This window comes from Schizophyllum commune (genome assembly GCF_000143185.2).
Source record: "Schizophyllum commune H4-8 unplaced genomic scaffold SCHCOscaffold_3, whole genome shotgun sequence".
NCBI classification, from domain to species: domain Eukaryota; kingdom Fungi; phylum Basidiomycota; class Agaricomycetes; order Agaricales; family Schizophyllaceae; genus Schizophyllum; species Schizophyllum commune.
In genome coordinates, this window is record NW_026089540.1 from 710,956 (window position 1) to 737,014 (window position 26,059).

The following is a 26,059-nucleotide window of genomic DNA, read 5'->3' on the forward strand; positions in this document are numbered from 1 at the left end:
CATGACGTCACGCGTCAAATACGCGCTTCGAAAGTCCAACCTCAATTGTTCCTAATCCGGGCTTCCCAATATTGCGTCATACGAGATGTTGAGTTCGACATCAATCGATGCAGATCCCTTGACTCTAACCATCATGGTGGAACTGCCAGCTCCTTTCGCGGATATACCCCGGCTTCCTTTGCTCTTTTCACATCCGCCTGCCATTGAGCCTCTTCCCCGGCTATCTGCTCATCTCGCGCAGCAGTCTCAGCCAGCACCTACCTTCTGGATTGCGAACGAGAGTCATAACTCCTCATTATCAGGTGGCGGAGGGAACAAGCTTCGCAAGCTGGAGTACGTGCTCGCCGACGCGCGCAACGCTGGCGCAAAGACCATCGTAACCACTGGTGGTGTGCAGAGCAACCACATGCGCCAGACCGCGGCTGCGGCTGCCCGTTACGGATTTCAATGCGTCCTACTACAGAAAGATCTTGTACCCAAGACCGAGTACAACTATCTAGCCTTGCAGGACGGCGGTGTCGAGAACAAGTCAAGCCAGATCTCGCAGTCAGACACCGACTTCGCGTACCACCACCTCGGCAACGTTCAGCTTGATCACTTGCTGGGCGCGAAGGTCCTGCAATCGACGACACCGGACGTTGCGCTCGCTTGGCTACGCGAGAATGACTGCGAGCCGTACTTTATCCCGGCTGGCGCCTCGACGCACCCACTCGGTGGCCTCGGCTTCGCGCGCTGGGCTTTCGAGCTCGTGGAGCAGGAAGCGGCGCGAGGGGTGCACTTTGACACGATCTTCGTTGCCACTGCGAGCGGCAGTACTGCAGGCGGCATGCTTGCTGGGTTACGATTAGTCGCAAAGCTGCAGAAGGAGCGGTCACCGGGGGCGGAGATTCCGCGAAGGCGGCTAGTCTCCGTTCTTGCAAAGCCTGACGAGGAGGGCGAGCTGCAACGTCTCATGTCGGACATTGCGCGCGATACTGGGTCGCTGATTGGCCTGACGGGGGATGGCCCGTATCCAGATGTCGAGCTCGTCATCGAGGAGCGCTTTCATGCGGGAGCGTATGGTCGGATGGATGCCCAGACTCGAGATGCCATTAAGTCGCTTGCCACCCTCGAAGGTATTGTCACGGACCCGGTGTACACAGGGAAGGCGCTTGCTGGTATACTCGGGCGTGCAAGGTCCGGAGATTTAGCGGACTCAAAGAACGTGCTCTTTGTACATACCGGTGGTCAGACTTCCTGTAGTGCGTATCCCTCTCTGCGGTGACTGGATTCAGATGAATGATGTGTATACGATTATACCTAATAAATATTGCGAGCGGAGTTCTTTGTTTGTTGTCGAGTGGTACATGCCTTCGAAGTCGCCATACAATATAATCACACGTCCATCCAACGGTCCATGAGAGCGCTGCGCTCACCCTTGTACAGATGGAAAGTAATCTCAACGCCACTCTCACTGCCCGCGCGCTTCAGCTCCGAGGCAGCCTCCGATCGCAACGCGTCCTGGCAATCTTCGTTCAGCCACAAGTCGACCTTCGACAGCTGCGGCTGTTTCTCCTCCCTCGTGCGCACGATCTCCGCCAGGGCCCCCGACTCGACGAGATACGACAGCCCGGGCACCTCGCCCGCCCCCGCAGCCGGGTGAGTGACGATAATGAGCGTGAGCTCACGCAGACGCGGCAGGCGGCCGACCCACGCGTTGCTCTCGCGTCCCGCCGCGCACACTAGCTCCTCCACCGCGCCGCACGCTTCGACAAGCGTGTCGGCCTGCGGGCCTAGCAGGACGGCGTACATGGCGAGCTTGCGCAACTTGCACTCAGAGCGATTGAGGAACGTCAGGAGCCGCCCGACGTCTGTGCCGATGAGGCTGCCGCGCACGCGAAGGTCGGTGAGGGCGGGCGCGACGAGGCCGGAGAAGGTCTGGACGTAGGCGCTGAGCGCGCGGAGGGCAGGGAGCTCGGTGCGCGCCCATGAGGTGAAGGACGTTACATCGGAGGCGGCGAGGACCTGGGCGTGCTTGAGGAGGGAGCGCGCGTAGCGGGGCGGGTTGGCGACAGTGAAGAGCGGGCCGGAGTAATGCAGGAGCTGCTCCCAGGGGAGGACGAAGGGCAGCTCGACCGCGCCGCTGCCGGGTACGCGGTAGGCGAAGGAGGAGAGCAGGGGTGCCTCGGCGAAGACGCGTTGCACCTCTGAGCGCTCGCCCATCCAGAAGGCGCAGACGAGGTTGGCGGTGATGTTGACGGTGCGGAGGCGGGGGAGCGCGCCGTGCAGGGACGCGAGATATGACAGCGGCGTATGTGTGAGGGTGAGCGATATGGACTCCCATAGGTGACTATATTCCATCAGGCGCACGAGAGGTGAGCGAGGTCCAACCCTGCCAATCTCGACGTAATCAATAGAGATCGGATGCTCACCCGCGCGCGCGATGCGCCCGTCGATGGCTTGTATGATGGCGCTGGACGCGTCCTCGCCGGGGACGACGGTGACGCGTATGCGAGACCAGAGGTTCGGGTACGCCAGAGCAACCTGACGCCAGAGGCTGCATACCTGACTCGCAGCGACTGGCCCGCCGCCGAGGCAAGAGCGGTCTCGGGCATCCTTCAAGTCGGTCGCCGATGTCGATGAGTCGGTGTGGAAAAGTATTTCGGCGAGCAGCTCAGAGGGCAGGTCGAGGATACGATGACGCTGATTGACTTCCAAAGGCGTTGTAGTAATAGGAGGAAGTAAGTTGACATCGGCAAGAGTGGTAGACATGATGACGAGTAATCGCGTTTAAGGAGGGAAGTATATTGCGAAAAAGCAGGGAATATATTCCTCGGACTGAGAGCTGGCGAACACCCCGAGGTCCGCTTGGCAAAATGTAGTAGGGCGGCCGCCTCTATGACTGGCGCTGACGATGGTCCTGGCGCCCCCGCAGTCCGTAGGTGGGCTGGCTGCGCTGACGCGACTGCGCGTATTCAGCGACGTCGAGGCACGATGCGCGCACGATGGGCAGAGACGATTGAGCGAGTCGTACGTCTCAAGCCTTCCGCAGTAGCCTGAGCGCAGTAACGTCGCCAAACGTGCTCGAGGGGACCGCAGCAATGGTGGAGGAAGGAGGCAAGGTAGTCTTCGAGGCGTGGGAAAGCGGCGGCAATTGCCCATACCGCTCTTCCCCGCTTTCCCCTTTCGCCGGTCACCGTTGACACGCGTCACCCTCAGCCCTATGTCCTCGTTTTAGATTCCCCCTACGCCCTGGGTACGCGTACAGACCGCTTCTCGTGTCACCGCGTCGGGCCCCCGACCGCTATCGAGTGACCCTTGTCCCTACTCGCTGAATAAGATCCCCCTTCGCCCTAAGCGCCCGTATACAACGCCTCGCATGACATCGACTGCGGCCCCCATGCCATTGATTATTCCAGTACTTCGAACTCCCGGGACCCACATCGCGCGCCCTCACCTGATACCGCGCGGGAGATGCCCTGCCGCCCGGCGAACGAGGATCTCGGGCTGCGGGCATCCACTCGAGGGGGATTGAGAGCGTGGATTTGTGAGTCAAGGGGACTGCGGCACGGTCGACGTACCGGGCCGTGGCACGAGAAGTGGGTAGGAGGAGGGCTCAGGGCAGAAAGATGGGAGTATAAGAGGGGGAGGGGAGAACGGGAGAAAATCAGCAAATAAGCCTCAGCCCGTCTGAAGCAGTCAGCTCTCGCAAGTCACTCTTCGAAGTTCTGAATCATCCATGTGAGTAGGCCTAGGATTGTGGCAAGGGACGTCGCTCATCGCTTTCAGAGTCATGTCCTTCAAGAACGAGAAGTCCGAGTCACAGGCGTCCCTGCTGCCCAAGGGCGGCCAAGGTAAGCATCCATCTTACCTGGCTCTCATTATTTTCTGACGGTTCATAGGTGATAACAAGCCCAAGGACGACAAGAAGCCGGTCAGCCCGTCCGCCGGCGTCAAGTCGACCAGCAGCGACGCTGAGTTCGCCAAGCTAGCCAAGAAGCACGGCTGGGGCTCGACGACGCCGAGCGGCGCGTCCCTCGGTGGCTGAACGCTTGTTTGCTCCAGTAGTCGATCGCTTGTGGATGAGGGAGTGGGGAGGAAGGAACAGTCGTCAATACGCAGCGGCGCCGTTACATGAAGTCTTCTTCTAGTGCCTTGCCTGTTAGTCTTTCCTGCTCGTCGTCCGAGCCTGGTTCGCCGCTGAATAAAGAGTCGTATGACCACGCTTTCTTTTGGGCCTCGCGCTCGCGCGCGAGTTCGAGGTCGGTCTTCTTCTGTGAGAGCGTGAATGATGGTATATATCCATTGATGGGAGGTAAGCGACCTACCTTCGCTGCTGCAGCTGCTCGCCGCGCCGCGCTCTCCTTCTTGAGGCGCTCGACTTTCTCTGCCTCGTGATCAACCTGACGCTCGACCTTCGTCTTGTTCAGCCGGTTGACAATGGGATTCTCGCGCTTCGCGACATGTACTATGAGCAATTTGCATCAACATGTAGGTGCTATGCAGTATACGAACGCATACCTCGCTTGACCTAGAGTCCGCTCAGTGAGGTCAGAGGTTATATACCTTTGCACGCCAAGTAGTTGACTCACTCTCTTGTCGCTGTGAAACGAGACTTGGCCGACAGCCATGTCTCCGGTTTTCTGCCGATATTTATCATGCATCGAAGAGAGATGCTAAAGCTTGCCTACCTTCAGATTGTCAGCAGGGGTATAGATAATCGTCAGGTTCTCCTTCTTGTTCCCTAGAGAAGGATTGAGAAGGCTAGAATATGTTATATACCCACAGATTCAAGGTTGTTTACCTTCGATTGAGTTCGCCTTGACGAGCTGTGCACAGTCCGTGAGCAGCGCTTGAGGAATGTCTTCCCATGACATGCCGTCCGGCATGCGGAGATACACGTGTGCGGAGGAGAGCTTGTCGACGTGGAACCAAACATCTTGCGGCCATGCGTATTTGATCAAGTCCTCATCTGCAAGATCGTTAATCGAAGCGAGGCTGAGGCTGGCTGAGGACTGACTTTCGACTTTGTCCTTGCCCATATACAAGGTCACCGGTGGGTTATGAGCTGATGCGGGTCAGAAGAGGACTAAGCACTCTCGCTGTGAGACTACCTACAATTCGACGTGAAGAACAAGACCATGGCGAGGATGTTGCGAGTGAAGGAAGCAAGAAGAACAAACCCTGCCTCTTTTGGCCATCGGCCCGTCGATCAGCCTCCGTTTTGTGGCGACATTGTTCCCGATCAGGACTTTCAGGCGTGGGAAGGACGCGGATAGATGCTCGAAATTTCGTGAACGGCTCTTATCGACTTGGCGTTACCTGCTTTCTGCCATGTCTATACGTCTACCACCAGGACAGGCGATCCCTGACCCGGAGGAGCTCATAGGAAGTGGCTCGGAGTCGGAGAGCAGCGACGATGATCAGGACTTCGACGATTGGGTCGAGGAAGATGCGCGCCCCTGCCGCTCTCTGTTCGATGAGACCGTGTCCGCCTCAGTGGAGGAGTCGCTGAAGTACGACGAGAAGACGCATGGGTTTGACTTGCGGGCATTTGTGACGCGTCTCTGTACGTGTTCGACTCAGATCGCACGCGACACAAAGATGAACATTGCGCGCCACAGCACTGGATTCGTACGGGCGGATACGATTGATCAACTACATCCGGGCCACGGTACGTTCTTTGATTATCTTGCGCGATTACGGGTGCTGAGATTGGTTCTCCAGAAACCTGCACCGAAGGACGCTCTCGCGTTGACGGGGAAGGAGCCCTTATTCACTGATGATCAGTACCTGAAGCCTGCACTCGAGGATGATCCCCTTCTACGTGCGTCTGCCCTCAGTGTCCCACTCCTTACCTGATCTCACATGAGCTGCAGTTCTTGAGGTTAACGAAGAGTGGTCCGATTCTGAAGACAGCGAGGATCCCGCTCGCAAAATTCGTGCGCTTGAGAACAAGCTGGCGCAAGCGCAGCGCGAGCTTATGGAATACAGAGCCATCGTTAACCGGCAGTTGGACCTCGACACCGTCAGGACCGAGGAGCCTGCGAAGCCTGCACGGGACGACGACACCCACTATTTCGACAGCTACGCGGAGAACGGTATGTCGTGCGATCTCCGCGAAAACATCTGTATGCTCAGTTTCTTACAGACATTCACGCCGTCATGATCAATGACAAAGTTCGTACCTCGACATACGCGCACTTCATCCTCGGCAACCCGAAGCTGTTCGAGGACGCCATCGTCCTCGATGTCGGCTGCGGCACTGGTATATTGTCCCTCTTCGCTGCTCGTAGCGGCGCGAAGCGTGTCTTCGCCGTCGACGCGAGCGAAATCGCCCTCAAGGCCGAGCAGATCGTCAAAGCGAATGGTTACGAAGAGGTCGTGACGGTGATCCGGGGCAAAGTCGAGGACATTCAACTTCCGGACGGCATCGAGAAGGTCGATATCATCATCTCGGAGTGGATGGGATACGCGCTGTTGTACGAGTCGATGTTGGACTCCGTACTGCGTGCGCGGGATCGCTTCCAGCCAAAGGTCATGGCACCTAGCCAGTGCCAGATGATGCTTGCCTTGTGCGACGGAGATGAGGTATATAAGGAGAGGATCGAGTTCTGGAATGATGTCTACGGTACGTGCTGCTGATTCTTGACCTTGCCAATTTTGCTCACTTAACTATAGGCCTCGATATGTCCGTCATGGCAGGCAGCATCTACGATGAGGCAATCGTCGATGTCGTTGGGCCGCAAAGCCTGCTCAGCGAGCCTGCAGTCGTCAAGGTGAAGTCAAGTGTTTTCCATCACAACGGCCGCAACTGACATCCACTTAGGACCTTTACCTCGGCGACATCACTCCTGCCCAACTCGACTTCGTCTCCACCTTCCAATTGGTCGCCACCAACGACCGGCGCACTAAAGTCCGCGCCCTCGTACTCTACTTCGACACCTTCTTCACCGCGTCCGGCGCGCCCATCAAAGAGGGTACCCAAGTCACCGTCGTGAAGAACCAGGAGGCGCAGCTCGCGGAGGTGTGGCCGGTGGGCGGCAAGCCTGCGCCGAAGCGGCGCCCGAGCTCGAATGCGGAGAAGGAGAAGGACGCGAGCTTTAGCACGGGGCCGCAGAGCATTCCGACGCACTGGAAACAGACGCTGTTCTTCTTGCGTGAGCCGATCACTGTGAGCGAAGGTACGTCGGAATCTTTGGATAATTTGGAAAGAGAGAATGCTGATTTTGTGCGCTAGGTACCGTCGTGTATGGCAGCTTCCACCTGAAGAAGAGCAAGACCAACTCTCGTGAACTGGATGCAGAGATACACTACTCGACGAAGACGAGCGTCGATGCGCCTGCTACGGAGGAGACAGTGGTGCAGATGTACAAAATTCGATGAGGGGCAAACGTGAGTGGTGCGGTGCGCTAGATGGTGCGATCCGAGGAGAATTGAAATATCTGTACTTATGCTTCTATGTATTGGTGTCTGGTACTACTTACTCTTGCCGCAACATTGTTTGAGTGGGCGATCTGCTGTTTTCCCCTTGACTTTACAACCGGCCTTGTAGCTTCAAGATTTGAGGCAACGTCCGGCAATTGCCGGGCGAGGCCCTCTATCAGACCACCCCTTGACCTCCGCCTTATCGCAACGCTCCCGGGCTAGTTAACGTTCGCGAAAGAACCGACCATATCTGCAGCTATGCCTCTCTCAAACCTTGTCGAGCAAGCAGCCAATGCGCAGACCAACTTCCAGAGCGTCCCCATCATGTCAGTATAGCCGTTTCGTGCTCGAACAGGAGACACGAGTTGATTCTTCGTCCTCTTTTCAGCGATTTGACTGATGCAGCCAGTCCTGACCCTGAGCTACGATGGCAGGTAGCTTTGAACATACGCGATGCATGCATCAACGTCGGGTTCTTCTATGGTCAGTCTCGCCAAAAATTCCTGCTAAACTCTGCGAGACGAAATATATATGACAGTCAGCAACCATGGCATCCCGGACGAAACTTTCACAGACGTGCTCTCGGCGATGAAGACCTTCTATGGGCAGCCGCTGGAGAAGAAGATGGAGGTATGTTCATGCTTACTACGGTGATACTTGACGGGGACATCGCTGACGCGCCTGACGCAGCTCGAGAACAAGAAACAGGCCAACCTAATGGGCTACTCGCCTCTGCTGAGCGGCAACAACGATCCCTCGAACAGCGGTGACCTGCAGGAGGGGTACGAGTCCGGCTTCGAGCCGCTCGATGGCTCCAAGGGCGAGGGCACCATCATCGGCGGTGGCAAGAACGTTTGGCCTGCTGACCTCCTGGAGTTCAGGGAGAAGGCGTTGAAGTACTAGTGAGTTGCGTAGCTTATAAATCTGTAACATCGACGGTAACGATGGATGCCGATGTCCTGCGCGATAGTCATGCAGCACTTGGTGTTGGGAGGTTGATGTTCCCGCTGTTTGCTCTTGCGCTGGGGCTTCCGGAGACGTTCTTCGAGGATAAGGTAAGCAGAAACCTGTTGCATGTTTGCGCTCAGTCACTGACCGAGTTATAGACGCGGAATTCTGCTGCACTGATGCGCCTGCTTCATTATCCACCACAAACGGCGGAAGTAGACGAGAGCAAAGTCATCGGTATAGGGGCGCACACGGAGTAAGGCCTGGTCATTGTCTAGATTTTCGCTCATGCGCTAACAGACTTGCACAGCTGGGAGGTACGCGCCGAACATACGCGAAGCCTGCTTTCGCATCACTGACCCCCGGTTAGTGCTTCACCATCTTATGGCAAGAGCCTGGAAAGCAGGCGCTTCAGGTGCTCAACTCCGAGAACAAGTGGATTCCAGCACCTCCCATCGAAGGGACCCTCGTTATCAAGTGCGTCCTCCTTCAGGCTATCACGATAGCCGGCACTGACCCCCCCCCCCTGCTGCAGTCTAGGCGACCAGCTTGCGCGCTGGACCAGTATGTTGGCTTCTAGGCGTTTCTCGAGGCGTGTGCAAGCTGACCATCTGGGCGCGCCTTGCCCAATTTTATGCAGACGACGTCTTCAAGTCCACCGTGCATCGCGCCATCAACCGAAATGGGGTCGATCGATATGCGATCCCTCTGTTCTTCGGCACGGACTACGACGTGAAGCTCGAGGTGAGGGCGTTCCTCAGTGCGTTCAGACAGTTTGGGAACTGACGCGCGTTCTACCGCCTAGCCCATCCCTGGCTGCGTGTCCGAGAGGAGGCCGCAGAAGTACGAGGTCGTGACGGCGGGAGACTATGTGAAGTCGCGCCTCCTGGCGACTTATGCGCACTGAGGGTAGCCGAGGCGCATCCCGCAATATGCCCGGGAAGGGCCTCGAGGGGCCAGCCTGGAGCGCCTGCGAGTCATTCACACAAATATAGGCAAATGAACGATAACCGCGTGTAGCGCGCGGCGACCTGCTTGAGACCGGTCTCGGGATGTTTAGGAGCGGTACCCTACGTTAGGGAAATGCCGGGGCTCGGTTCATGGCCGGCGGGTACCAGCCTTCTGTGACTGAACTGGAAGCGTTCACCGTCCCTGAGCCATGAGTGACGAGCCGCAAGGCGTACGAGGTAGGACCAGACAGGTATCAGAATCTGCTACACCAGGGCCTCCAAGGAATGCGTTCCTCGCAAACGACGCAGGTGCCGTCAGAAATCCCGAAAAGGGCGTCCGTCGCGAGGCGAAGGGGTGAGGATGCAAGCCTCGTGCCCAAGGCTCTTAGCCACAAGAGGCAAGTTACCAGCTTAGGATATGTGCTATGAACGAGGAAGGTCAGGTAGTTTGACTTCAAGCGGCGCAGTTGCTCACGAAGGCAACATGAAAGCCAACATAAGGTTGAGCATGTGGGAAATTTGCCACGAGCTCGCAACCACGCAAGCCTGCACGTGCACTGACGTCGCCGGTTCGGAACGCACAGCCACAGACAGACGCCTTCCTTCTCTCTCCGTGACGCATCGATCAAGTCGACTGCAACGGTACTCACAGTGACCATGTCTGGAACCGCAAAGTACGTGTTCTTTGATAAGATAACCTTGTGCAGCTGCTTCCTGAACGTGATGACCCACCACCACCACATCTCCACGAAGTTCATGCAACTAACCCTCCGCCCTCAACATGTGTGTTATTATCCTTTCTCGGCTAATCACGTACCTGCAGGCACCTTGCCAGCTGCATCTTCTGCAAGATCATCAAGGGTAGGCGCTCTGACATGAGATTGTTGCCTGTACGAAACTGAAACCTATCCAGGCGAAATCCCGAGTCTCAAGCTCCTTGAGACCGAGTTGAGGTGAGCAATCTGAGCCCACGGTGGCACAATCACGCTCAACGCAGCACCCTCTCTCAACCCGTGATGATCCTTCATTGCCTTGTACGTCCCCGGTCCCTCCCTGCACCACGCCTCCGGTCGTCCCTTCGACCTCATTTTCGGAAACGGGCTTGGCCTCATAATCTCTCTCGCAACGTGTCTGCCCTCCGTTGATCCCTTGGCCCATCTCGCGGTGATAACACGCAATCCACCGTCCCCTGCGGCACCTTGGTCTCGAATCTGTCTTGGCCCCTTCCCACCCGTCGCGTCTTCCCATCGCGGATGAATGCGCACGGCGCTGATCTCTTGGCCCATGCACCGGCGATAACGCATATCCTCCCTGACGCGATGGCACCGTGTCCCTACCGTGCGCGTCTCTCTCCGACGCGGCTTGGCGTGCGTCCGTCATCGCGTCGTTTTGTCTCGTCGCGCGCGAATCTCGCGCGAACGTGGCCCCGGACGAACATGGGCGCCTCGGACACCTTCCAAACCTCATTGCGCTTGGCGATGCAAGCTACGCCTTCCTGGACATCAACCCGCTGTCGACGGGGCATGCGCTCGTTATCCCGAAGTGTGCGTTATTCACCCCGAAAGCGAAGAAAGCTCCGCTAACCTTTTTGCTTCCGTGTGGCTTCGATCCTGCCGATTATGGTTATTTCTTGGTTTATGATTTGGTTCCTTCCTGTTTGCCGTTGACTTGACGTTGGTTACCTGCGTAATCCTTCTGTCGTATTTTATGCATCTCATCCGCGCTGACACCGTAGACCACGCCGCCAAGCTGCACGAGCTGCCCGACGAGTACCTCGCTGACGCTATGCCTGTCGCGAAGAAGATTGCCGTCGCGCTAGGCGCCGAGAACTACAACATCCTGCAGAACAACGGGCGCATTGCGCACCAGGTGCGGTTACTCCCTTCGTGACGAAGAGAGTGTTCTGCTGATTTTTGCGTTTTTGCTGTTTGCCTCAAATTCTGCTTATTCGTTCGCCTTTTCCCATCCCCATTCATATCCTTCCCCATCGTGCGCGACTGACCCGTCCTTTGCCACGCTCAACTTTCTGTACCCTGCTCCCGTCTCGACCTACCTATCGACCTACTTGTCTGCGATAACGCATACGATGTTGCGTCGCGCCATTCCTTCTCACCGCGGCGGTCGCAACTTGGTGTCGATTACCCGCCACTGTGTATGCCTCCCTTCGCTGCCTTGTGCACTCGCCTCCGGTACTTGACCAACTCCTCGCCGTTGGCTTATCCTTGTCGCGCCGGTGATTTCTCTCCCCTACTTACTGAATGCTCCTTCTCTCGTTCGTCTATCTTCACCTTCTCACCGCCTACCTTCATCTTCGTCCTTCTTCGTCTCACCCTCGACCCTGCCACCTTGGCACTCGCACGTACACTGCCGCCGTACCCTTACCGCACCCTCCCCGTCGTCCATGGTCCAACGTTATCCCGCTCCCGCGCGTTCATCGTTTGCGTTCTCCCGTACTCGCACGGATAACTCCCGCGCTCATCACTTCTCTCCTCTTGGCGGCCCGCTATCGACATTGCCTCTTTCTCTCTCATCGATACCGTCTACCATACCCTTCGGACGTGTTCATGCTCGTTTCCTCACCCTCTTGGCGGCATGCGCGGTCGTCGATGATCACCCCTTCACCGCCTCTTTCGTTATTTTCATCACCCTCTCTCATTATTATCGTAACCTCTTTTTTCTTGACCGCCGTCCTTTTTTGACCGCTTTTCGTACACCGCCCGTGCTGCGGGTGCCATTGTTCGCGTCGGGGTGCTCCACTGGGCTTCACTCGACGTCGATGTCACCTACTTGCACTCACCGCCACCCCATGCGTCGTCTGTACTCCACCGCTACACGTCGTCTACCCCCATTGTTGACGCATCCTTTATACCGTCCTTGACGCGTCGCTTACCCGCCGTTGACGCGCCGCGTACTACTATATCTTCACGTCTTCACCTCCACTGATTCCCCTCGCCTCGTTTCTCGCTATGCTTATCGCCCCGCCTCTTGACACTAACTGTACTCCACCCTCGTGTACGCGATCCTCTGCCCTCGTTTACTCGACGCGCGCTCCATCTGTCCTCCACCCTCGTGTACGCGACCCCCGACCACTCACTCCACCTTCCTGCATCGCACGTCCGATTGTTGTCTCCACATCGGCTGTCGCGCTCCCCGCTTCGCGTGTTCTGGCGCTCCACACCTATCCTTCCTGTGCTCGCTTACTGCCTATTGTGGTTCGGGTGACCTCGACACGCTCCCCATTGTCCACCGATCCTCACTTGCTATTCTTCTTATCTACGCTACCTATTCTCTATCGCTTCTAACCTCCACCTCTCCTGCCTATCTACCATCCCTTTTACGGCCCGCCTACCCCCTTCCGACTCCTCATTGGCCTGCTACCAACTCCCCATTGACCTACTGCTAACCCCCCATTGACCTACTACTAACCCCCCATTGACCTACTACTAACTCCCTATTGGCCTACTACTAACCCCCCATCGGCCTACTACTAACCCCCCAGGTCGTCGACCACGTCCACTTCCACGTGATCCCCAAGCCCGGTACTGAGGACGGCAAGCCCAAGGACGACGCGGGGCTCGTGATCGGGTGGCCGCAGCAGACGGTGACGAAGGAGGAGCTGGCGAAGGTGGCGGAGGAGGTGAAGGGGAAGCTGTGAGGGGCTGGACGGGGTAGGAGTGGGAGGAGGGGGTTATGCGGGTGGAAGAAGGGGGGGAGGAGGGGGTTATGCGGGTGGAAGAAGGGGGGGAGGGGGATCTAAGAGAAAGAAGGGAGGATTGGAGAGGAGAAGGGAATATAACAGGAAGGAGAAATGACGATTGACGAGCAGCAGCGGTGGTAATTTACGAAGAAGTACGAAGAATAACAAGCAAGGATGCACGCCAAATTAGGCGTGCAGCGTTGCAGGGAGGAGAGCACGCGAGGAATCAGGTTATGGCGTATGGTCCAGGAGACAATTAGGCTCGGAAACGCTAGCGTTCGAAGAGACAATAGCAGTGCGCCAAGCTGGATACGCTTTCGCATGTTCAACAGCATCCGCTGCGCAAACAAAGAAGCGCAACTCGTATATTGAACCTAGCACAAAAGCCTGTGTCTGGATTCGGAATACCGGTGGCGCGAAGGAGGAATTTTGGTGGCGCAGGATGTTACCCTCGCTACAACGCAGCATCCGTCTATTTCATTCGACCTATTTGAGGTGGAGGGTAGGGCGTCTGAGCCCGAGGGAAGTAGCTGCGCACCCGAGAGAAGCACCGCGAGGCAGAGGGCAGCGCCTGAAAGCCCGAGAACAGCACCGAGTACCATCCCGAGGCCGAGAGAACTAAGCGTGGTCGGAAAATAGGGTCAATGGCCCGCGGGGTGACGAGACGATGACTGACGAGATGCGAGCAGAGAGCGGAGGGCCAAGCGGGCGGATAGTTGAGCGGGCTCATACGACGGGCAAGTAAGCGGGAGCGGGCTACAGCTTCGGTGAAAGTGACACAACTTCGAGCATCGATAGCGTGCAGTTAAAACCAGCGATGGAGATGGAAGGAGTCTTGGCGACCGTATCAGTCGCCTGAGATGAGCAGGGGAAGCATCACGGTGAGCACAGAAGGACCGAGATACGGACCACGGTGGTGCGAAGGCGCTTGATCGAGCCGTAGGGTGCTCCGAAGCCGCGATAGGAAGTGCTTGTCCAGGAGCGGTGACTCATCCGAGGGTGCAAGGGCTGCAAGATGTGGCTGTCGCCGCTTTGGCGCCGCATCGAAGGGTCCGCGGCGTCATCAAGCTGGAGGGGCGGTCGCTGGCGGGCACGCTTGGCGTCGAGTGCGCTGTGCTCTGCGTGTGCTTGCCAAGGCGCGGTCGTGGAAGATTCGCGCCAAGAGGCCCGCGCGATATCGGTCCGCGGAAAGTAGCTTGGGTGTATAGGATGCGTGGCTATGCGACTGGACACGCTGATAACGGGCTACCGGGCGTCGCGCCGTGGAAGCTCTCGCCAAGGGAATCTCGGGGGTTTTGGTGGGTGGGCGGGCGTTGGCGAGCGGGCGTTGGGCGAGGTGGCGTCGACGATTATTGCCGTTTATTGGTGGTTAATTATGGGCATTTTCCCCCACACCGTCCCCGGTCAGGAAGCAGTAGCGCACTGCGGGCCGGCCGCCGTAGCGACGGGCAGCCAATGAATGACGTCGGGGGGCGCGTAGGCTCGTGGAGTCGTGAACCAGCCCGTCCTGCGATTTGCAATTTCCCCGCTTCGCGGGGCCGGCCGCAGGACGGGCTGGGCTCATTGGGAGCCAAATCCGTGGGAATCTTTGACCCCCGTCTGACTTAGTGATTGTGAATGTCTGCGCGCTGGGTTGGAGGAGAACAATGGATCTTCCTGCGCGCTTTGAGCATTCTTTGATGACCATATGAGTGAAGTGTATTTCTACATACTAATAGAACACTAAAATGACAATAGAACATCATGTATAGGGCATAGCACGACTTGATTGAGAACGAGCCGTGCACTCACAGATAACCTCGGCCTTGCGCAGTACACCAGCAGGACGTACAGTACCGTCCTCGTAGCGATGCACTACCAAAAGAAGGGCCGGGGATGTTACACGACCTACGCGACAGGATCCACCACGCATAATCGCCGAGCAGGGAGCAGTGAGGCGCATGAGGTCACCGCGCAACGCCTCGAAGGCGTCCGGAACATATTCCTGCTGCCTGTAAAGTGGTCGAGAAATTGGTGGGCCGACTGGTGTAGACTGAGTCGTGGAAGATTGCGGCGGCATCCACGATGCAGCCGGGCCGATAGCGCTTGACGAGGAAGCGGCTCTTGTGCCATGCACAGACTGTGCAAAAGGCGTCGTCGGCGCGGTCTGTTGCAGGTAGTGCGGCGTGCGGTACGAGGCGTGCTGGTAGGGCGTGGGCGATGGTCGGGCACTAGACGAATATGAATGATGTGCCATGCGAGGCCCTTCGACCTGGTGGGGAGTTTGCAGAGAGGGGCGCGAGAGACCGTCGGCGGCGAGAGACTGTGGGGGTGGCCCAGCATTCCAGGAATGTGGTCTTGGTGCCCACGGAGTCGTCAGTCTCGAGGAGAGACCGCTAGGAGGTTGGTGTTGGGGTGGTGTTGGATTTGGGTTTTGACGAGCAAGCGCCGCCAATGCACGAGACGCCTGCGTGGGTATCGGGGTGTTCGATGGATGTGTCGCATGACGATGAGGTTGATTGACCGGAGTGGGAGTGGTTGCGCAGAGCGTCGAGGGTGATGGTCTCAGCAGGGATGAAGTTATCCGAGCGGAATTGGGGGTTGGCGTCATCGAGGGCGGTCGGCGATGCTGCTCTCCTTCGCTTGTTCCAGGAGCAGGGGTAGACGTTAGGGGCGCAGACGCGCGCACAGCTTGAGAGGCCTGAGAGAAAAGTCAGTGGTAGCAGCGTGGTCGATGGGCAATACGCACCTGTGAGACGATGCGCCCTGCCATCGAATCTTCGACTTCGTTCGTCCTTCCTGATGATCCCCTTGCACCGTTGAACGCTTCTGAGGCAATGGTTGGTTCTTGAGGAGGTGAACCGCCAGCGGAGGCTTCCCTCTGGGGCGTCGCCGACGCGCCGGCTGTAGCGGGATGAGGGAAAGAGGACAAGATGTGATCGATCAACCGTTCCCCATTGTCCTTCCAAAGAAACCACTCGGACTCCAGCAGCTTGCGGAGATGCTGGCTGAACTTGTCGTGCTTCAATCGAGAGATGCGGTCCATGATATCGTTCGACAAAACGCACTCCGGGCCCATAGCCTGCCACGATACATCTGCCCGAACGAATGCGTCCCGCCAATCGTCCAGCAGGATCCAAAGCGCATGAGATCCCTCCTTCTCGAAGGCGAGACGCGGGCGGGGCGCATCTTTCTTATTCTTGCCCGGACGTACGAGGCTCAGGAGAGACTTGTCGCAGACATCGCAGCACGGCACTGAATATTCTAAAAGGATTCAGTTGTCATCGACGGCGCGCTCGGGTTCTCGTGCTCACCATCGGCTTTCTTGTCATCAAAGACTTCGCATAAGATCTCTCTTCGGCAGCGCCGCGACTGTACAAAGTGGTAAACACCCTCCGTCTCGTCGTCTTCCTCGATCACCGATGGCTGCCACTTCGACATGGGAGGGAAATCGTCCGCGATCCCGCTACGAGCGCCGCGATATCGACCGTGCGCGCGCGCATACGCGGTTTGCTCCTTCTTGCTGAGGTGCGATTTCGATGCCTGCTTTCCACGTACGCGACCTGACGGGGCTTTATCCCTCCCGACCTCTGCATCCAGAAAGACTGTGTATGCAGCGGGCTCCACGAGCATGATAGCGTAACCGGATTCCAGAGCTCGTGCCGCCCGACCCGCTCGCTGCATGAAGCTGGAGAGCTTGTCCGTCTTCCATCATTGGATGACATACTGAATATCCGGTACGTTGCAGCCCTACTCGTCACTCAGTAAGGGTTGGGCTTTCAGAGATGTGCACTCACCATGCCAGCTGCATCTGTGCAGACTAGGACACGTACACTTCCCGATTTGAACATCTTCATAGCCTCTTCACGATACTCCTGGCTGAGGATCGCATTGAACGGGCGGATGACCTCGCGGAGTGGCTCGGGAACAAGCTGCTGGAGATGGTGGACGATCTCGTTACCGGTTTTGATGCTGTCCACGTAGATCCAGGTCTTTGGAATGTCCATGGCACTCGATAGCTTCTCCGGGATGACGAAGTCAAGATCGGTGTACGAGTTCATAGCATTGAGGATTGGGCGCACGATGAGAGAGACGTTACGTCGGTCGTTGCCCATGTTCAGGTGGAGATAGCGGCGCTCTTTGCTCCGGTTGAGCTGCAGCGTGTCGACAATGCTTCTTGTGACGCGACGAGTCAGAGTTGCCGAGACGGCGATGACTGGCACGTCGGGAGGAAGGAGAGGGCGAACGGTGCCGATTCGACTGTATTCTTTGCGAAAATCGGCTCCCCAATGCGAGATGCAGTGCGCTTCGTCGACGAAGATTGAATAGACACGAGAGCGAAATGCTGGCTTCCTGAGGACGCGCTCGATGAACCGATGCGATAGCAACATCTCGGGTGAGAGCAAGACTATGCGAAACTTCCCGGCGACAATCTCCTGAAAGCGGAGCTTCGTCAGCTCCAGCGGAGACGCGTCAATTACAAGGCAACGCACCCGGAATAAACCATCCGTCAAGTCAACCGCAGAGCTGATGGCCACAGCGGGGAGGCCGAACTCGTCTTGAAAGGTCTTGACCTATGGAATAATCAGGAATAAGCTTGCTCACGAAGCAAACCGACGCACCATCTCGTTCTGGAGGACTATAAGGGGGGAGATCATGAGAGTGGTCTTTGTAGCATTCCTCTCGAGTGCGAATGGAGCAGCGGCAGCTCCCGTCTTTCCCTGCCCGGTAGCTGCTTGGCAAACAGCATCCTGTCCCTCTTCTTGCGCCTGAGCGAGGCGGAATTGGAAGAACCTGGGCTCGCGTCCCTTCAGTTGCTCCACCATTCGTTCGCGAAGGTGTTGCAGGTCCTCGGCAGTCAAGGGCGAGCGAGTAGGCCGGTCTGAGTACTGAGAAGTAACGCGTGTATTCCGCCTTTTGCGCGGCTTTCCTGGCTTGGTATGCTGCTTCTGAGCGGCGCGCTTGGGAGGCATTGTGAGGAGACGAAGAGGTGGAGGCGGAAGCGAGGAACAAGCCGATAGTTTGCTTCCGCGAGATCGGTGGCAATGCGCGTTGCACTCGACCAATTTGCTGCTCATCCTGAACACCCTCGTATTCTATCATAAGCAAAGGAGGAGCTGGACACTGCAGCGATGGTCAGTGTTAGAAAGTACGGCAGGGCATGAGCTTACCATTTAATAGGCCACAAGCATGGCCGACACCGAAGAACAGGCCGACTCCGCTTTATCGTGGCCTTCTGACCTCTCCAATCGGCCCAGTCCAGCAGCACCACCATCCCCACTACCTGACAGCTCGCCTCCCAAGACATCCTCGCCTATTCGACCTCAGGAGGAAGAGGAGGAACCAATCCCATCGGAGCCAGCAGTCCCTTTCCTCGATGTCTTCAAGCGCTCGGTCTACGACTTTGACTCTGAGGGAGCGAGTCCACCTGCATCGCGTGAGTTGTTTCCTCTGCAAGTGTTATTGACACTCACCGTACATGTTGGCGGATAGCAACGCCGTCTGGCCCACGTCGTCTGCCGGAGACTGCGCCATCGCAAGCGGTCCAAATCGCATCCTCGTCAAACCTGCCGCGCTCTCACCTCCCCACCATCAATCCGCCTCCGCATACACCTCAAAAGCCCAAACCCAAATACATACCTGAGCGCTATAAAGGTCGTCCTCTTGTAGGCGCAGACAGTCAAGACTCGGGGTACTATAAGACCTCGCCGCCGATCGATCTCGTACAGAAGGGCGCGCAGAAAAACCGCGACCACAACGAGGAGAAGCGTGCCGCTAAGGCGCAAGCTGAAGCTGAAGCTGCTGCCGCTCGAGCGGCCCTAGCCGCCAAAGCGAAAGAAGAGGCCATCAACAAGGTTCTCGATGCACTTGATGAGCACGATCTTACGTTCGGCGACATCCTCGTGTACGTCTTTGGTGATGGACGCGATGCGCGCTGGCGGTGGAAGCATGTCTATAAAGACACTGCGGTGGTCAATTCCACAATCCTTGCGATGGCATCCAGAAAGAACCCACCTCAGGCTCGCCGGAAGGCGGAGGACGCGATGGTGGACGTGGCGGCTCGTGTCCTGGACTATGAGGCGGCATCCATCACAAAGAAGGGTGTCTTGAGGCCGCCTGCCCACGTCGACCAGGACTTCGTCTGCGGCTTTGAGCTTGATGGGCTACCTGCGCGCCTCGAGCCGCATTGTCCGTCCATCGTGAAGGTCCTCCATAGTATCGCACAGACAAGGAGGCAAGAAGTCCATTGCTCTCAGCGTAGACTAGAGCACAAGAAGTTTGTGAGTGTCGTCTCACTTCGAATGAAAAGCGCCAGCTCAGCGCACCTATGTACAGATCACAGCAGCATGCACGACCATGCTGCTTGGCGAGCGCAGCCAGCACAACTCCTGGTTCCAACACGTCTTCGGATTGTACCTCTACACGCAGGGTGCGAGTCGCCAGCTCATCACGGTGCTGAATCACATGAGTGTGAGCGTCAGCTATGCTACTTTGGCCGGACGTGGCGGCAAGAGCACTATGGTCGGAGACGTACCTGAGCCGGCCGAGATTGCGAGCCGCGCAGGCGTAGCTGGCGCGGAAGGGTCACGCAACCAAGACGGTGTACCAGTCCAACGTCGTGCGGGCCTCGGGACGCTAGAGAAGCTGTCTCTTGCGATGCGTGAGGTTTCCCGCCATGTCGCCGCATCTCGCCCATTCATGGTTGTCTATGACAATATCAACATGATGTGGCGGGTCGCGGAACAGATAATAGGACGACGGGGTACGTACTTGCCTTCATCGAGCACGGGGAGTCGACTGGTACTGATACAACATCAGATTCCCTCGAAAGCGGGACATGCGCGACTTTAGTGCCTCTCCACGACGCAGACCCTCGCCATCTTGCAACGGCAGCCCTAGCGAAGCACGTCGATGAAGCGCCAGAACTAAATATGGTTGATGTGAGACTCACGCCGGACTACAAGTCGAAACTTCACGAATACTTCGAATTCACCGTCCTGCGCATCATTGTTCGCTTCGCGGGAGGGGAGAAGATGAAGTCGCTCGGTGAACTCGTGCACAAGCATCAGCCATACACGGACGCGCGGATTCCCACTCATCTGTCCGAAGTTCACCCTCTCCCTGCCGAGCCCATCGACGAGAGCACCAAGAAAGGCAACGCAGACGTGATCACGGCCTTCATGGAGGAGCTTGGACAGCCTATCCAGGCCAACAACTTCGCCGACATGGTACGGTTGATTGCGGGAGATCAGCTTTCTGTCGCAAGATCGCGGGAGGTCGCCGCTGCTCGAGCGGGGAACGAAGGAGGCGCCCCTTCGTTGCGGTGGGCGCTATTCATGCCAGGTCTCTTCCACTACAAGATGGCTGCTACGAGTGGGCTTCTGTTAGCACACCTGGGAAAGAAGAATCGCGACTTGACGAACCCCGCATCCCTGCACGCCCACAATACCATCCTCCGTCGCAAGCCCATCATTGTCACGTCTCTTCCTCCCTTCCGGACCGGTCGTGATCTCATCTTCGTCTCGCTGTACGCGCGAATCCTGCACTGCCTGCTCCTCGTCTCCGGCAAGCAATCGCTAGCGGACTATGTCAACGACCCAAACCTGGACTGGACCATGTTGAGGTCACATGCTCAGGAAATCGTGCGCCGCTTCGCCGATCCTGACGTGGCGAGTACTTACCGTCGAGCACGCGACCGTCACGGAGCGGGCGAAGGCGACATGGTTTTCGAGAACGCCGTCTTGTTCATGCGGGATGCTCTGCTGCTTCGTGAGTTCACCGACGCGATCAAGGCAGGGGACTCGGGCCGAATCGTGCACATACTGGAAAGCTATGTTCACGTATACCGCGCTCAAGGGCGACATAAGTACGCGCATGAGACATTGCATCTACTGCACAACCTCAAGCACGTCTGGCCGAAAGAAGTTCGGTAAGCATTTTCTTTGACTGGTGCAACAAGCAAGGATAATGAATGGGTTCTCAGCGACATCGTACTACGTAACTGGCTTGTGAACACGACGAACCGCCCGAATGCGTTCCTTGAGGTCGATTTATTGCAAGAGCACCTGAACTACTGGATAAAGGTGAGCTGTCTGAACACGTACAAGATTTGCTGACTTACCTATCCACAGAACTTCTTCCAAGCACACGGCAGTAACGCTTCGTGGGCTTGGCTAGCCACCATCTCGCCGTGCATCCAGATCCTGCGCTCATTAGCGAACCAAGTCCACAAAGCGCTGGGCGGGAAGCAGGGTTCGCGGCATGCGGAGCCAGACCTGACCAACGACATCGCGGAGCTCATGGACAGCCTGAGCCAGCATCAGGTCTACACGCCGTGCAAGGGTCGCCAGTTCGACGAGGACGACGAGTCGAGTCTAGTTGCCGAGTCGGTCATCACAGGAATGAACATGCTGACTGCAGGCGGTAAGAAGTCACCCCTCGAGAACTACAACGCTGCCTTCCGTACCTTGCAGAGCAGCTATCGCATACGGCCTCTGGTTGGTGGTGCGAAAGAAGCCGGTGCATCACAGCCACGCGCCGGAGATCGTATGTTCTTCTTTTCACAACCTATAACAGCTATCTGATGGTTTTCCTCCAGCTCCCTCCGCCGCGCAGGCTCCCGATGCTGATGAAGACATGGAGGACGGCATGGCTGTGACCGAGGACGAGGACGAGGGCGCGTCTGTCGACGGGGATGAAGCCCAGTCTGAACCGCCCGAGCTCGCCATCAACGAAGACGACGTCGCTCTGTACGATGATGACGGCCTTTCTGACCGTGATGCTGAAGGAGAAACCGATCTCGACGAGCTCTCCAACGCAGACAGTGATGTCGAGAGTTGTGATGAGGAGGACGATGCGCCTGGTTTCGACGACGTCGACGACGCAATGGCAGCTACTGATGTACTTCACGCGCTTTAAGCACCATTCATCAATGTATATTCCGACGCGTATCAACAGGAGGATGCTCAGTGCGGGGGTAGGCTCTCGCATCGAAGTCTCGCGCAGGTGCTCATAAGCTCGTCCTTGATTTCACTAAGTCAGACGGGGGTCGGATACTCCCACGATTTCGGCCTCCAATCAGCCCAGTCGCTCGCAAGCTCGCGTTCCAATTTGTCCTTTCCCCACATTGTGCCATGTGGATTCAGGAAAGGACAAATGGTTCGCGAGCTGCGAGACCGAACTGGCCACGCGAGTCTAGGGGGCGCGCTTCCCTGAATGGCGCTGTCCGAATGGGGAAGCGGCGATCGCCAAGGACGAGATTCGGCGCGGCTTGGCGCGACGGTAGCGCGCTTTGCCCAGGTCGCAGCAGTTTGTTCTCGTTTGGCCGCTCCAAATCAGAAGCGCCTCGCGGTGGGATATAAAGCAGGGACGATGTCGCCGAAGGATGTTTGCTGGATCAGACCCTTTCCGTCTTCCTCTCCTCCTCCTTTTCTCTTTCGAGCCGCCGCTGTCGGCGCCCTTAGTTCCGTAAAACCCACACATTTGACCGTTGTTGTCGACTAGAGTGTACTGCTAGACGGCCATGCCTGGCGCATCCGAATCACGAGAGAACCTCACCTATGGCGCGAACAGCGCTCAGCCCCCGGTCAGCTCCCTGGCCCGTCGTATACACGGCTGGTCGTGGCAGGCGGTGCGCACACTGAATCCCTACTGCCCGAGCCACCCTCATGCTCCTCACAGTTCCCCATCGGCATGGGCACTGGTGCCGTCTACGTCACGCTCTCCGGCCTCAAGGAGCACTCGGACGCGCTCACAACTGTCGAGACCGTCTTCTTCTTCCTCAACATCATTCTCTTCACCCTCAACTGCACCACCCTCCTCATCCAAGCTATCAGTGCGTCCATACATCCCTGAGCCCCGGCCACCCATGCTCACTGCGTACGCGCTCAGTCTACCCCAGGCAAGCCCTCAGATTAATCAAGGACCCGGTCAAGGGCATATTCGTGCCACTTGTGGTGCGTCCGCCACGCTCTGCTGCTACGCGTCCGCGCCTCACACGCGTCCCAGGTCCTCTCCTTCGCCACGATCATCATAGGGACAATCAACTATGCAGTGCCGTCCGGACACGTCCATCCAGGGTTCATATATGCACTCTTCTGGTATGTCGCCCTCCTATTCGATCATGTACATTCACCAACCTCCCCCACAGGGTCTATGTCACCTTTGCGCTCGTCACTTGCATACCCATGCTGATGATCTGGTACAACCAACCGCACGACCTGACCCATTTCACGCCTGCCTATGCTTTCTTGGTGCGTCTAGGCCCCGCGTCGACCGTTGTGCCCATTGTCTGACTCGAACCTTCCAGGTCTTCCCAATGGTATTGTCGCCTGTTTTTTCACCGCAGTGCCCCCTGCTCATAGTGGCCCCAGATGCTTGTCGGCGTCGTCGCCTTCAATGTGCTCAATGTCATGGACCCCACGGACCCGGCCTCGGTCGGCGTCCTCCTCGTCGGCTACTTCTTCCAGGGTACGCCCAGCCCCGATCGCGTGCCCCCTTCCGCGCTCACGCACTTGCGCAGGTCTTGGCTTCTTCATGACATTCTTCTACATCTGCATCTACATTATTCGGTGCGTGCCAAGCCAGCGATAGTCGCTACGCGGGTTGCTGACGCGCTTGATGCTGCAGGGTCATGACCGTGAGTATCCGCTTGGCGCCAATCACGATTGGCTGCATTGATATCCGAGCTAATCACCGCGGTTGTATAGACGGGCTTCCTCGAAGGTCACCAAGCCAATGGTGCTTTCGTCGCATGCGGGCCGCCGGGATTCACCGCGCTCGCGTTGATCAACCTGGCTGATCACGCGCAAAATATGTATGGGGAAGCGTCTTTTGTCGGCTTGGATTGGTTACTGATTGTCGTTCGCTTTACAGCCTGCACGCGCACAATCTCGTCTCGCCAATGGCGGGTGAGATCTGGTACGCGACGAGCGTGATGTCGGGGCTGCTGCTCTACGGGCTCGCTGTGTTCCTGTTCTTCTTCGGCATCCTGCCGTACTGGTTCAAGCTCCACAAGCACCTCAATGAGATCCTCGGCTGCTGGGCGCTGACTTTCCCCAATGGTGCGCATATACCCACTTCTTGTCCGTATTCTTGCTGATTTTCCCTCCTCAGTCGGCTGGATCTCCACCACGCGCCTGCTCGGCGACATCTTCCACGTCCAGGGCCTCTTCGTCGTGCACCTCTTCATGGCCGTCGTCATGTGCATCGCGTGGGCCGTGCTCTTCTCGCTCACGCTCCTCGCGCTGTGGAAGGGCCTCATCTTCTGCTCGAAGCCCGAGGACGTGGTGAAGGACACCATGGCGTCGCCGCTCCTCGGCGAGAAGGAGAAGCATGCGCGGCTGCACTCGCAGGACGGCCAGGACCCGCACGGGCACGAGGTCGCGGCGACGTACCAGATGGGCGGGCAGCAGCAGATGCAGTACGCGGGCGAGGTGCCGCCGATGCTGTATGCGGGCGCGGGGCAGCAGCAGGGCCAGCAGGGGTACGGGCGGCAGCAGCAGTACGGGCACGGGATGGTCTAAAGGGTCGAGGTCCGCCGTCTCTGTGCTCGTTGGCGGGGGTTGCGGTCTGCGCGCCCCGCCGATGGGTCGTCGATGATCTGTCCGCTGCTTGCCTTCCTCTTCCCTCTTTCCCATCCCTCGTCTGCACGCTCCCGTATGTATCCTCCTGCTGTCTGCTTTGCTGTGCTTGTTTTGCCGTAGGATCTCCCTCATCCCCACCCGGTTATTATCCCCCTCATCATCGCGTCTTGGGTCACTGTCTCCATTGTCCTCTATCGTCCGCCACACATCACTCGGCTTCGACGCCGTCATCGGACCCCCACCACCCACTAGGCTTGCGTCCACACCTCGCTTGCATCATCATCGTCTCTTTCCCTTTTCCTCCATTATTGTGTCTTGTCTCGTCTTCCCTCGCCACATCGCCATTGTGTATAGAGTTCCGCACACCTAGATATTTATCGACCATATCACTACGATACCACGCGCTCCTTACTGTCTCTGAGCCCTCTATAGTCTCCCGGGGCGGCTTTACCGCTGCCTCACCCTCGTACCTGCTCGACGAGGACTCACTCTCACCTGCCTGCGAGCCCATGTTGGTATGGCCGCTGCTTGCTATATACGTTTCCGGTCTTTGCGCCGCTGGACTGTGCCTGTGCTCCCTGGCGTGTTTGTTCGGTTGGGAGGTGGTTGATCCATCCTGTCCCTTGGAGGATATCCGATCCGTCACTGATCCCGTCGCCGAACGCGCCATCGCAGGCCCTGCTCTCTATCTACCTACCTACCTACCCTTATCCCTACCTACCCTTATCCCTATTCTCATTGTGTATGTTACTAGATTTGCATTATGTTTTGCTATAGTGCTGATACTTTGTGGGTGTCTCTGTGTATGGGAGTATTCTACCGTACTGGGACCCATGGACTGCTTTATATTACCATCTATTGCGATATCCCGTTTATATGCGGTATACGTGCTACTATATTCTGTTGCTCGCTGCGTATGCTATGCTATGCGTGTTTGTGGGCGAAGTTTGGCGTGGGGAGCGTGGAGTTCATGGAACGAGTGAAATTGATGAGAGATTCGACCGACGTCGAGTTCATAGGAGCTTCGCATTAGTTGCAGTTCAGTCCGGTCCTTCTGTGCCCTCGTCGCAGCGGCACGAGGAGACGACCCTTGTCAGACGGTAGACCCGTCTTTGAGCCCAAAACGGAAAGCCTTGTTCTGGATATGGAAGGTGCATTTCCTCATCTTGACCTCCACCTTCCCCCTGCCTCATGTCGCTACACGCGTCGTCTCCTGTTCCCTTCGACGCTTCAAACGCGTCCGGGCTCGTGTACGTTACTGGCGACCTGTTCTCTGCGCCTCCGGGGAGCATCCTCGTGCACGCGTGCAACACGAAGGGCGCGTGGGGCAGCGGGATCGCCGCTGCGTTCAACCCCCTGCTCTCGCTCATTATGGCCACAACCAGCTCACGGATGTGACGGGGGCACTATTCGCGTGACGTGACTGTCACGGTTCATCTTCCCCGCTAGCGCGCACACCCTCTCTCGGGGAGTCCTCGAGCCCTGGCTCAAGC

General features: G+C 57.4%; 11 protein-coding genes across 11 annotated transcripts; 7 read left to right on the plus strand and 4 right to left on the minus strand.

The window, feature by feature from the left end:
* Positions 1-133: 133 nt before the first annotated feature.
* SCHCODRAFT_02663997 (tryptophan synthase beta subunit-like PLP-dependent enzyme) lies at positions 134-1,264 on the plus strand (the record flags this gene model as incomplete). The annotated part of the gene is made up of 2 exons (XM_003033628.1): positions 134-472; positions 539-1,264. The coding sequence occupies 2 exons, from the start codon at positions 134-136 to the stop codon at positions 1,262-1,264; spliced, it is 1,065 nt and encodes a 354-aa protein (XP_003033674.1).
* On the minus strand, positions 911-3,097 carry SCHCODRAFT_02614146 (uncharacterized protein). The gene has a single exon (XM_050344644.1). It carries the CDS (start codon positions 2,749-2,751, stop codon positions 1,375-1,377), a length of 1,377 nt encoding a protein of 458 aa, XP_050201520.1. The 5' UTR covers positions 2,752-3,097; the 3' UTR covers positions 911-1,374.
* Positions 3,098-3,772: 675 nt separating this feature from the next.
* SCHCODRAFT_02493467 (uncharacterized protein) lies at positions 3,773-4,027 on the plus strand (the record flags this gene model as incomplete). The annotated part of the gene is made up of 2 exons (XM_003033629.2): positions 3,773-3,833; positions 3,882-4,027. 2 exons carry the CDS (start codon positions 3,773-3,775, stop codon positions 4,025-4,027), a joined length of 207 nt encoding a protein of 68 aa, XP_003033675.1.
* Positions 4,028-4,109: 82 nt separating this feature from the next.
* On the minus strand, positions 4,110-5,155 carry SCHCODRAFT_02685216 (DUF814-domain-containing protein; the record flags this gene model as incomplete). The annotated part of the gene is made up of 7 exons (XM_050346778.1): positions 5,098-5,155; positions 5,000-5,047; positions 4,784-4,951; positions 4,671-4,723; positions 4,572-4,622; positions 4,501-4,510; positions 4,110-4,447 (listed from the first exon to the last, which is right to left on the minus strand). Exons 1-7 carry the CDS (start codon positions 5,120-5,122, stop codon positions 4,110-4,112), a joined length of 693 nt encoding a protein of 230 aa, XP_050201521.1. The 5' UTR covers positions 5,123-5,155.
* Positions 5,156-5,313: 158 nt separating this feature from the next.
* Positions 5,314-7,365, plus strand: SCHCODRAFT_01091539 (S-adenosyl-L-methionine-dependent methyltransferase; the record flags this gene model as incomplete). The annotated part of the gene is made up of 8 exons (XM_003033630.1): positions 5,314-5,548; positions 5,604-5,653; positions 5,707-5,821; positions 5,877-6,080; positions 6,131-6,610; positions 6,661-6,758; positions 6,809-7,163; positions 7,220-7,365. The coding sequence occupies 8 exons, from the start codon at positions 5,314-5,316 to the stop codon at positions 7,363-7,365; spliced, it is 1,683 nt and encodes a 560-aa protein (XP_003033676.1).
* Positions 7,366-7,605: 240 nt separating this feature from the next.
* On the plus strand, positions 7,606-9,473 carry SCHCODRAFT_02614161 (Clavaminate synthase-like protein). Its single transcript, XM_003033631.3, has 11 exons — positions 7,606-7,733; positions 7,796-7,890; positions 7,946-8,037; positions 8,098-8,309; positions 8,378-8,462; positions 8,514-8,611; positions 8,666-8,672; positions 8,726-8,832; positions 8,891-8,919; positions 8,996-9,099; positions 9,161-9,473. The coding sequence occupies exons 1-11, from the start codon at positions 7,666-7,668 to the stop codon at positions 9,260-9,262; spliced, it is 999 nt and encodes a 332-aa protein (XP_003033677.1). The 5' UTR covers positions 7,606-7,665; the 3' UTR covers positions 9,263-9,473.
* Positions 9,474-9,890: 417 nt separating this feature from the next.
* Positions 9,891-13,025, plus strand: SCHCODRAFT_02614163 (HIT-like protein). Its single transcript, XM_003033632.2, has 6 exons — positions 9,891-9,979; positions 10,129-10,166; positions 10,219-10,258; positions 10,791-10,849; positions 11,041-11,174; positions 12,805-13,025. The coding sequence occupies exons 1-6, from the start codon at positions 9,963-9,965 to the stop codon at positions 12,958-12,960; spliced, it is 444 nt and encodes a 147-aa protein (XP_003033678.2). The 5' UTR covers positions 9,891-9,962; the 3' UTR covers positions 12,961-13,025.
* Positions 13,026-13,296: 271 nt separating this feature from the next.
* Positions 13,297-13,875, minus strand: SCHCODRAFT_02184807 (uncharacterized protein). Its single transcript, XM_050342011.1, has one exon. It carries the CDS (start codon positions 13,730-13,732, stop codon positions 13,475-13,477), a length of 258 nt encoding a protein of 85 aa, XP_050201522.1. The 5' UTR covers positions 13,733-13,875; the 3' UTR covers positions 13,297-13,474.
* An 868-nt stretch (positions 13,876-14,743) lies between these two features.
* Positions 14,744-17,954, minus strand: SCHCODRAFT_02490823 (P-loop containing nucleoside triphosphate hydrolase protein; the record flags this gene model as incomplete). The annotated part of the gene is made up of 7 exons (XM_003034193.3): positions 14,744-15,682; positions 15,731-16,236; positions 16,296-16,669; positions 16,709-16,731; positions 16,779-17,417; positions 17,475-17,555; positions 17,604-17,954. The coding sequence occupies 7 exons, from the start codon at positions 17,952-17,954 to the stop codon at positions 14,744-14,746; spliced, it is 2,913 nt and encodes a 970-aa protein (XP_003034239.2).
* A 217-nt stretch (positions 17,955-18,171) lies between these two features.
* Positions 18,172-21,959, plus strand: SCHCODRAFT_02745241 (uncharacterized protein; the record flags this gene model as incomplete). Its single annotated transcript, XM_050347188.1, has 7 exons — positions 18,172-18,418; positions 18,475-19,262; positions 19,318-19,744; positions 19,801-20,911; positions 20,966-21,065; positions 21,114-21,528; positions 21,581-21,959. The coding sequence occupies 7 exons, from the start codon at positions 18,172-18,174 to the stop codon at positions 21,898-21,900; spliced, it is 3,408 nt and encodes a 1,135-aa protein (XP_050201523.1). The 3' UTR covers positions 21,901-21,959.
* A 411-nt stretch (positions 21,960-22,370) lies between these two features.
* Positions 22,371-25,520, plus strand: SCHCODRAFT_02614185 (uncharacterized protein). The gene is made up of 12 exons (XM_003033634.3): positions 22,371-22,612; positions 22,663-22,816; positions 22,873-22,937; positions 22,990-23,081; positions 23,132-23,234; positions 23,291-23,302; positions 23,355-23,451; positions 23,504-23,552; positions 23,611-23,620; positions 23,691-23,797; positions 23,857-24,044; positions 24,097-25,520. Exons 1-12 carry the CDS (start codon positions 22,505-22,507, stop codon positions 24,504-24,506), a joined length of 1,395 nt encoding a protein of 464 aa, XP_003033680.1. The 5' UTR covers positions 22,371-22,504; the 3' UTR covers positions 24,507-25,520.
* Positions 25,521-26,059: the final 539 nt, after the last annotated feature.

Coding starts and splice junctions, on each gene's coding strand:
- SCHCODRAFT_02614146 (XM_050344644.1), bottom strand. CDS start 2,751: ATGTCTACCACTCTTGCCGATGTCAACTTACTTCCTCCTATTACTACA.
- SCHCODRAFT_02614161 (XM_003033631.3), top strand. CDS start 7,666: ATGCCTCTCTCAAACCTTGTCGAGCAAGCAGCCAATGCGCAGACCAAC. Junction 8,920..8,995: donor CCAGCTTGCGCGCTGGACCA/GTATGTTGGCTT, acceptor AATTTTATGCAG/ACGACGTCTTCAAGTCCACC. Junction 9,100..9,160: donor ACTACGACGTGAAGCTCGAG/GTGAGGGCGTTC, acceptor TCTACCGCCTAG/CCCATCCCTGGCTGCGTGTC.
- SCHCODRAFT_02614163 (XM_003033632.2), top strand. Junction 10,850..11,040: donor TGCGCTCGTTATCCCGAAGT/GTGCGTTATTCA, acceptor CTGACACCGTAG/ACCACGCCGCCAAGCTGCAC. Junction 11,175..12,804: donor ACGGGCGCATTGCGCACCAG/GTGCGGTTACTC, acceptor CTAACCCCCCAG/GTCGTCGACCACGTCCACTT.
- SCHCODRAFT_02184807 (XM_050342011.1), bottom strand. CDS start 13,732: ATGAGCCCGCTCAACTATCCGCCCGCTTGGCCCTCCGCTCTCTGCTCG.
- SCHCODRAFT_02614185 (XM_003033634.3), top strand. CDS start 22,505: ATGCCTGGCGCATCCGAATCACGAGAGAACCTCACCTATGGCGCGAAC. Junction 22,817..22,872: donor CCTCCTCATCCAAGCTATCA/GTGCGTCCATAC, acceptor GTACGCGCTCAG/TCTACCCCAGGCAAGCCCTC. Junction 23,452..23,503: donor CGTCGGCTACTTCTTCCAGG/GTACGCCCAGCC, acceptor GCACTTGCGCAG/GTCTTGGCTTCTTCATGACA.